The 9939-nt window shown below is 35.2% G+C and overlaps 1 protein-coding gene across 1 annotated transcript; it reads right to left on the bottom strand.

Moving 5' to 3' along the window:
- Window positions 1–4281: 4281 nt before the first annotated feature.
- LOC110038027 (heavy metal-associated isoprenylated plant protein 37-like) lies at window positions 4282–6498 on the bottom strand. The gene is made up of 3 exons (XM_020742785.1): window positions 6292–6498; window positions 6097–6172; window positions 4282–5487 (listed from the first exon to the last, which is right to left on the bottom strand). Exons 1-3 carry the CDS (start codon window positions 6328–6330, stop codon window positions 4457–4459), a joined length of 1146 nt encoding a protein of 381 aa, XP_020598444.1. The 5' UTR covers window positions 6331–6498; the 3' UTR covers window positions 4282–4456.
- Window positions 6499–9939: the final 3441 nt, after the last annotated feature.

The following is a 9939-nucleotide window of genomic DNA, read 5'->3' as shown; positions in this document are numbered from 1 at the left end:
GAGAGTGTGGATCAATAAGTCTCTGTCCCCGCAACAAAACTCTCACTTTTTAGGAAAAATCTTATCTTATTCTTCTAAGACAATGTGGAACTTAATTGTTGTTTCATCCATTTTGAGACCCCTTCACGTTAGTTTTGGATGTAGAATCCTTCTTTATCTACACTTTCAATCGCTTAAAGATTGCATGTCTGAGACTGCTTCATAATACCTTGATTGGTAATTATCCCCTCAAACACATGTAAACTTTACTACCAAATGTTTGTTAGACAGTACTACTCTGAAGTTTTCAAATAGTGGACGATTGAAGAATGCGTTGTAAATGATGGTGCATCAACCACTAAGAAAGATTTCATGTTAGTGAATTGGTTGTCATGTTTCCCCAAGAAATTGATAACCAGATTTTCCCCAGGCCCTCCTTTCATTCACCAAAAGACAAGTATAGTGGTCGGGTCTGTGCAACTAAGCGATCGGACAAGAGATGCATTTTTTTCAAAAGAAGATTTGAATAGTATAATTCCCGAAATGCTAGTATCAACCAAAAGACTACTTATATAGTTGTCATTAATTATCGTTGTAACTACTACATCATCATTGCAACGATTTCCCTTGGTGACAAATCCACATTAGTAATGGTAATCAGGACATAGGACTTTCGCTGTGAAGTGAAAGCAGCGATGTAGTATTCACCCAACCAGAGCCTCTTATGCTCTTCTCTTTTGACTGGGTCAACCAGAGTCCACCCAATATAACTGGCACTATCTAAATGATGTGGATAACAATGACTTGGACAGGCTCACCAAAGTCATGTTTTGCAGGGGCTTTCCCCTACCTTCAGTTTGCATCTATGGCCACAAACTCTTTGAGATTTTTGGCTCAAATCACTTCCTCAACTAGGCTTTGAAGGTATCTATACTTCTCCATGTCATGATCATAATCTTTATGATATTTGTAGAATTTATACATGTTCCAAAGGACAACTCCAGTTTTTATTAATTGAGCCTTCTTGAAGTACTCAGTTGAGTGGATTTCAGAATTTCTCAGTCTCTAGTCAATTGTTCGTTGATCGACTCTGCCATTGAAAATGTCTATCACCACGAGACAACTGACCTTTTTTACGTTTGTGGAGAGGGTCATTTTTCGCCCTTCACTCATTATCTTGCGAGTATTTTTTCAGAGCGGTGGTCAAATTTATCAACTTTTTGGTAAGGTGGGTGAAAATATTCCTCTAACATAATATGATTGTTGAAAAACTCTAAGAATTAGGCAAGACTATTAGGTTGATGTAAACCTATAAAGTGTTCATTATGCACTCAGCCGTTGTGCACGGGTGACCTATGCTATTGCAGGATCAAGATTTCACACTTTTTGTGTCTCCTTATGGAATAAAGTGACATATGCTTGAAGGCTCTCGCTCAGCCGTTGCTTGACGTACGATAGAGTCTATAACTCCTTATGGGGCTCTTTAGTACTAGCAAATTGTTGCATGAACAACTTATTGAAACCACCAAAGGAGGTAATAATTCATATCAGGAGGCCATGCAAACATCTGAGGGCTAAATCACTTAACATTGTATAGAATAGTTGATACTTCAAAGCATAGGACATTATTAGAAGACAAATAAATAAATTAAAGGATGGTATTTGATTGGCCAGATCGCTCTGACCCTTATAGGATTCTAATGATGGAATTTTAAGCTTTTTGAGGGGCTCAACATCGATGATTTCTCAAGAGAACACATTCTCTGGCTGACACTAGACATCCATTCACCCCCTCAGAATTTGAACCTTAGTATAGATCCACCAATGTATGGATATTACGATTACTCAATTTTTTTGGCCCCATGAGCCATCCAATGGCCTTAGGGTTTGGGTTCTCATTGAGGATTTAGTGCTTAAGAAGCTTGTGCTCTCCCCTCAAGTACAGTGAGGGACAGTTATGCCATTTGACCTATTATTTAGTCTCTAAGTTTCTGGATTTTCTTATTGCATAAATTCTCTTATGAACTCCATGTTTGAAGTTGCTCCCATGTTTGTCGCTTCTCTATTGCATGCTCCTCCTTATTGATGCATGATTCCACGCTCAACGTAATTTAGGATGTTGAATTCAAAAATATCTAATGTATCACACTTTAAGAATAAAGGGTTGAACGGACGATAGGAATTAAGAGAGCGAGAGAGAGAGAGAGAGAGAGAGAGAGAGAGGGAGAGAGGGAGGCATGACGCACAAAAACATAAGTTCTTGGAGAAATGACCCATTATTTATAGATCATAGGGTATCTTCCAAATAATTATTGCACATTTTCATATTTGTAACTGACTCTGGTACCCTTTAAGTTCCATAGCTGACAATGGCACCATTTCATATTGCTAATTGTTAAAAGGGGGGGAAACGTTTAATGACATGCTGGTAGTCATTCGGTCGCATAATAATCGTTCGATCACCTATAAGGCCTTCAGTTGGCTAGAGGGTCTTCGGTCGACCTCCTTGAGAGAATCCTCCGTAGAGGCTCTCTTGTCATCCGTGTGAACATGGATCATTGGGTAGAGGGTGTATCGTCGTACTCTAGCAAGTAGCTCTCGTTAGATAGGGGGCCTTCTTAGAGGTTTGGAAAGATATTAGGTTGCCCTTGGCCATCTCTATGAAGATCCCAGTATCATTCGAGGGAACTAGTTGTAGTTGGTTGTTCATCGATTAGGTGCCTACAGTTTTTTCATTCGGTTGAGCTTTCGTTTGGTCAGCTCGTGTATTCCACCGAAGGAAACAACAAGTGGTGTCTCCGTCAATTGACTATCCCAATGCAATCATTTGGTGTCTATTTAATGAGTTTCGTTGGATTTCTTCAAAATTCGTGCGGCAATATTTTTGATGTACAGATAAGATGAATGTCTGGCAAAAAGAAAAAATATAAATTAACGAAAATTTTATTAGAAGAAGTACTAGAACCACATTCATTAAAGATAAGATCATTAAATAGAAACCTAGATATTTCAGACAACTAAAATAAAGCCTTAGACAAAATCATGGAACTAGTGTCAAAAGATTATGAGAGGAAAATGACCAACTGAATGTTTCATATGTGCAGGAGTATACAAATTGATTAGGAAAGAATAACTGAGATAACATGCAACCAGAACATACAAAAAAAGAGAATTCATGATATTAACTTCAAATAATTGGGTTAGCATTAATGAGGACAATATACAATTTGACAAAAATGAAAGAGAATGTTGCTGTCAAATTCTAGGTTCATAACAGCAGAGCAGGGAAAGTATAATTTAATACAAATTATTTGTTTAAAAATAACTAATTAGTTAATATCATTTCTACTATAATTTACTTAACTAAAATTTCCAATTGTACTTATTTTAATATTTACTAGATGATAATTAAAAAGGATATAGCGACTGACAAACAGATACGGTCTACTCTGTAGAATAATAAATGTCTTTTAATCTTGGTCAAATTTTTTGGTAATTACATCACGCCTCAGGTCACACGTCCTTTCGGCCTTTGGAGCTAAGCTGACCATAAAAAGAGATGGGGGTTGATGCATTTAAATTATAAAACCAGCAATAAGTCGATAAACTATACATATTGATTAGATATATGCTTGATTCCAAGGGAGCCTAGGCACGTGAAGCTTGGATCTGAACCATGATATACGTGACCCATTTATATAAATTTTATAAGCTTTCGCTGTTATTTTATTATATGATTCTGTCACATGAGCTAGGGGATAAAGCTTCTTCCAAGAGTTTTTCCTATGGACCTTCCCAGTGGCCATCCACGTTAATTAATTTAAAGATGTCGGTTGCTGAACTGTCTGCTCTATGTGATAGACTGTTAAAAAACAATAAAGTGAGGGGAAAAAAGACCCCACAATTGCCTCCTTGACATTCATTTTAGGCTAAAAATATTTTCAAACATACGATGATAACTTAGTTTAAAATATTTCATTATTAATTTTAAAATATTAATAAATAAAATAATAGCAATTTGGCAAGTCTCTTCTTATTTGCTTTTAATTTTAAAATCAGCCATAAGCGAACAAGAATATAATAACTTGCTTAGGATACTAGTCTGCCCAGCAAACTTGTAGCTATTCACCAGCCATCCCTAATAATTAATGTACTGAAAGTATGGGACAAAATCTGCCAACGAGGTTGAAGTTCTGTATTACAGAGAACTCCTTTAAGAGATTAGTTTAGTTATCCAACCACTGGAAGCACATGGGCGCTCATAATTTTAGTCCTTCTCACCTAAATCATAAAAATAACAGGTTGAAGTCAATGAATATTTTGAGATTAATCACTGCTTCACATAACAGGCATCACCACACTCAACAGCAAACAAAACTAAAAAACATAAAAAAGTTGAATACATAAGGATATCAGCAAGCGCCCCAACCCCAGAAACCCTAAAATAGAAAGCATAAGAAAGGACTAAAATCCTTAATTACATGATGGCACAACTGCTGGTGTTCTCATCATTGAAGAGATGAACACCGAAATCACTCGTCTCTTTCTGGTTTTGGAGATAGTATGGGCTCGGGTAGCGCTGGTAGTAGTATTCAGTATAAGGAGTGATCTGTGGAGACTTGTTGTACATCATTTGAGGCTGCTGATGCTGCTTATATCGATTGTCATGGCCCATCATCATCATGCCATTGTTGTTGCAGGGTCCTCTCATATTCATCATCATGGGGGGCTGTGAAGTTTGATGGCCATGCATTCCTCCCGTCATGGGAGCCTGCTGATGCTGACTGAAGCCAAATCCACTGATGTTGCTGCTTCTGACTTGCATGTTGTTGCCTAAGCCTTGAAACCCCATGCCCATCATGCCATTGTTGTTGTTGATCATGGCCATCCTTTTCTGATCCTTCCCACTAAAGACGTTGGCAGCAGGAATTCCCATCTTGGAATTAATGTTAGCCTGGGTATTAAAGCCTTCGGGTTGTGAATCATTTGGGATTTTGAGGTTGGGATTCATTCCACCGTTCTTCTTTCCACCTCCATTGCTTCCATTCACATTCCCACCTCCATTTCCATTCTTCTTCCCGGTAGCTGCTGCTGTTGCTGAATTGTTTGCTTGCTTAGTTAGATTAAGCTGATTAATCTTTTCCATAATAGAAAGGTCTCCCTGCTCCTCTTCATCATCAAAAAAATCATCTTCGTAATCAAAATCATCATCATCATCATCAGAGCTGAAAACTGCAGGTAGGCTGTGATGGTTTTTTAAATCTTTGAGGCCATGCATGAGTCCTGGTTTTCCATGTTCCTTGTTGCTCTTGTTGCCTTCTTTGTTGGACGGAGAAGCTTTTGGTTGCCAGTTTTGTTTGTGCTTTTGGTTTTGGACATTCTGCTTCTGAGAACAAAGCTCTGCATGCTTCCCTGATCTAGCTAGCTTCCTGATCAAGGCAGCAGAGTCTACATTTCCTGAGACAGTGACCTTCTGGCTTTCTACATTTATGTTTACTGTGTAGACCCCTGCTTTCATTGGAAATAGATGGGTAAATAAATAATTTTCAGTTGAGAAGAAGGAAAAAAAGAGCTAGTGCTCTCGCACTCACATCACTACAATGAAATATCAAATGAAGAAAATTTAGAAACCTACAATATTGTCTTGGAAAAGGATGCGTTTTGGTAGAGTTGAGGAATATATATTTATGGTCTGGGGAAGAATTTTTCCAAAAGTCGCTTTTCTTGCTTTCGTATGGGAAAAAAATAAAGCAAAGGTCAGTACGAAACAGAAACTAATATAGGAAAATGGAGTATTTTTGTTGTTCTAAAAGATCTACCTGTCATCAGGATTAATTAAAACAAGATTTCATAATCGATCAAGGAAGAAGATGAACGATCTTCTAAGCAAGTTGTCATCGTTTATTTTTCAAAGATAAACATCAAACCAAGCATAGAACAGATAAAAAGATTACATCAATTAGAATATTGGAAGACTCAAGCATAGAATTTAAAAAGAGAGCCAAACTCTTTAAAAAAAATATTTTATTTTATTTTTTTGAAAAAAAAAAAGTAATGCTTCAAGCTAAATATGCAAAAACACGAGGAAAATGAACAAGTGACACAAAAATCGATTACCTTCAATTTTCTGGAGGAGTTTTCTCACTTTGTGCTTACAGCCATCACAATGGATGTTCACCTTAAGGACAATGGTCTGAGACAACCCAAACAAACACACAAAAAAAAGAAGGAACTATTTGAATCTCATTCTCATAAGGGAGACCAGGAAAATAAAGCTAAAGGGTCGGTTGAGAAGAGGGATTTTGGAGGTACCTGGATCTTGAGTAGTTTGAAATCTTCAGGTTTAGTCATTTGTCCTGCTGCCGGGTGAAGACTTTTACAACGGAAACGGACAGCCTTGCAATGCTCCCCTTAAGCCTCCATTTTCGCTCCGGCCTTACCTTTGCACTTATATGTGTTTCTTGCTGAGCTTATGCAGCACGACAGGAGTGTTTGCGGTGGTGTAAGTTTTTGCAGCTTTTAACTCCCTCCCTCCCTAATACTCATTATTCATTAAAGCAATAAATTGTATTTGAAGATTAAAGGTGGGTCCAGTAATGGTCGTCTTATAACTTGAATATACAATTTTTCTGATAATTAGTATTTTCTAAATTATTCTTTTTTAAATTTTTATTTTCAAGTTTATTAGACAGCCAAGTGGATGGCCATAGAATTTAAAAAATTCATATAAAATATTAGAATTTTAAATTTATTTAAATTATTATCGATAAATTCTTTTAAAATTAAATCTTATATTGAATTAATAGGTCAATTTTTCTCCTAAAATTCTGAATGGATTAACAATATAGATAAAAAAAACGTAATTTTAATGACTGTCTTCTATGATTAATATCTTACAAATTAAATTATAAAATAATAAAATTTATATGATGCCTCTTATAAAAATTTGTCAAATGGTTACTATGCCCTTTCATACCTCTTCCTTCCTTTGATTAAAATCAACATCAAATAACATCTGGTGACTAAAAATATGAAAGAATTAAGGGCTTGTTTGTTGACATTTCATATTTTATTTTTTTTTAATTTTTACATTTATTTTAAAAATATTTTGAATCAGTGATGAATCTTGAAATGTCATTTGGGACACGCCCAAGGAATCGAGAATTAGTCGGATAAGAAGAATAAAGAAAAAGAAGAGTAGATAATCACAAATAGAACAAATTCTCTGGGAATAGATATAATCGTCTTTTCCATAGGAATGATCATCTTATTTATGTCATAAGAAGGCCTCCGGTAAACTAAATGATTTTTCCTCATTTGATGAAAAATTGCAATTATTTATGAAACATTACACCTTTACATTTTTGTAACCAAATTAGGGGCATATTTTGACAACAACTGCTAGTGTTGTTCCATATCTATAATTACCCTAGACACAGTTTCTTATTTGTAACTGTTTGGCTTGTTTGTTCGGTTGGCTAAAATGTCATTAAGCCGACTGAACTATCTTCAGTCGCGTTTTTGCGAGGAATCAAGGGTGAATTCATTGTCGTCTGAGAGAATTATTCCATGAAGCGAAGGAAACATTACCGTAATATGAATGGTAGCCTAGTTTTGGTCGATGAATTTATATGGAATGAGTCCTTGTTAGGTGATTGTTATTCTTGAAAATAGTTTTTGTGTTAGTTAGATCGTTATCAGTATCAATGTATTGCTCTTAGGATTCGTCAGTGATGAATTCAGTGTGCTAATTTTGTAAATATTTTTTAATATTACAAAATACACACGACAGATACAATAGTAAATATGCAAATTAATCCCAACAAAGATAATTTTAGTGAAAATAATTTTATCTTTTAAAAATTTTAAAACTGTCAAATCCCCTAAAAATAACGCAATTAAACGTATCGCTCAAGTAATAAAGGGCTAAAATGGAGTCCTAGATATCGATCCCACAGGGAAGTTGGAAATGCTTATAAGTAAATTTTTAAGATTATAATGTAAACTACAATTTTAAACTACAAAAATGAAGTGTTAAATTCGAATATAAAGTAATAGAGTGAATGCTAAACAAAATACAGTAAAGAGACAAAGTTAATTAAACAAATTGTTAAACTTTCAAAAGTAAAATTTACAAAATCTAAACAATTTAGCAATCCTACTCTTTACCCTCTTTTGAGTGCATAACGAATATTAACTAATCCAGAGTTTGGTCTCAAATTTTGTGGTTAGGCTGGGAGGATACCGGCTGCTACTTCGAAGCTCCCACTACTCCCTCACCCGAGGGCTAACAATCTCGCATCAGTTTCCCATCAAATGGACCAAATTGTGGATTTTAAAATGTTACCTTAAAATCTTCAATTCTGCATCCAATAAAGTATATTTCCCTATTGCACTCAACTCCATGGATGACATTCTCTCCCATGAAATCAAATGTGATTCTCACATAGTTATAGAAATCATCGCTCTTTTGAAACATATGTTTCTCAACACTTTTTAACATTTCAATTGACCAGCTTGAAAAATAAATGTAGATTGAATTTTAAATCATCACAAATTATTAACATTTAAAATCATATAAAACAAAATCAATTCTTCACAAAATCATATCTTAAACTAGGGTAAAGGATAAAGAAGACTACTCAGAATTCATGAGAAGAGCACGACAAAATACAGATTTCATATATAAAAACAGGTTTACAAAATAAAAGAAATAAAAGACACAACTTATCTCACAATCCTTCCCAATAAAATCTCTAGAAATTCTCTTCAAGCATTTCTCTCTTTACAAGCACTCTCAAATTTCTCTTAGAAGTGTAATAAAGAAAAAATATCTCTTCTTCCCTCTCCTCTTACAATACTTGAAGAAAATCTCCAAGCCCATGATTATCTCTTTCTCTCCAACTCTCTTTTTTGCCCCTTACACGCCACACTTCACACTCTCCAAAACCACTCCTTTATTAAAGGTTGTCTCCCTCCAAAAAGAATTCAAAATTCCCTCCAAAATTCAACCCTTCTGAATTCAAAAGACATGTTCATTAATCCAAATCATATCTCTTCATAAAAAAACCTTCTAAAGTGTTTAGACGCATTGAATCACTCCAAGCGTTGTTTAGAACAAGTGTACCTTTCAAAATTCAAGCAAAATTTGTTCCGAATAGCCTTAATCTGCAAAAAGACGTATCTGTTGTATCAGGCGCCGACTTGATTAAGTCCACGCTGTTTTGGGTTTTAGTGCTTTAGGCCCTAATCTGGTGCATCTGGCACCCGCTCTCTATAAAATGGGGCTTCTCTCACTAATCTGGCGCATCAAGTGTCAGCTCTCTGTAAAATGGCGCTTCTCGCACCAATCTGGCGCATCAGGTGTTGAAATTCCAAAAATTCACTATTATCGCTCCGAATTTTGTTCTTTTTGTTACTTTTGCTCTAAATACCTAAAATTGATATATCCGCAACAAAAACATGAAAATACCCTTCTTTAAGGTGCAATATCACATGAAAATAATGAAAATACCCTTCTTTAAGGTGCAATATCACTAAAAATAAGCATAAAATGTATACTTAAAATAACATATTATTTTGGTGTATCAGTCGGACCATTACTTAGTCTGTCAGAGTTTCGCCAACTAGAGTGTTACTGAATTGTAGTCTTTTGATACTCTATTCATTCAATTCGTTAAATGTACTTGAAATATGTGTAGTCACATTTTTTATGATGTACATATTTGTCAATTCTCTTATTTCTTTGAGAGTGACAGATGTTATAAAAATAAGAGAATTAAATGAAATAATTATTTATTTAATGAGTAATAAGTATTATCATAAATAAGACACAATCAACGCTTTCCTTCCTCATTTCTAGAGTCACCCTATCCTTCATTCCTTTGTAGCATAGGATGATAATGTTGAGCTGCAAAAATCCTATGATAAAAGAAGCACAGATGAGGGCCTTTAGGTTAC

This window comes from Phalaenopsis equestris, unplaced genomic scaffold (genome assembly GCF_001263595.1).
Source record: "Phalaenopsis equestris unplaced genomic scaffold, ASM126359v1 Scaffold229296, whole genome shotgun sequence".
NCBI classification, from domain to species: Eukaryota; Viridiplantae; Streptophyta; class Magnoliopsida; order Asparagales; family Orchidaceae; genus Phalaenopsis; species Phalaenopsis equestris.
This window is presented reverse-complemented; position numbering and strand designations above follow the sequence as displayed.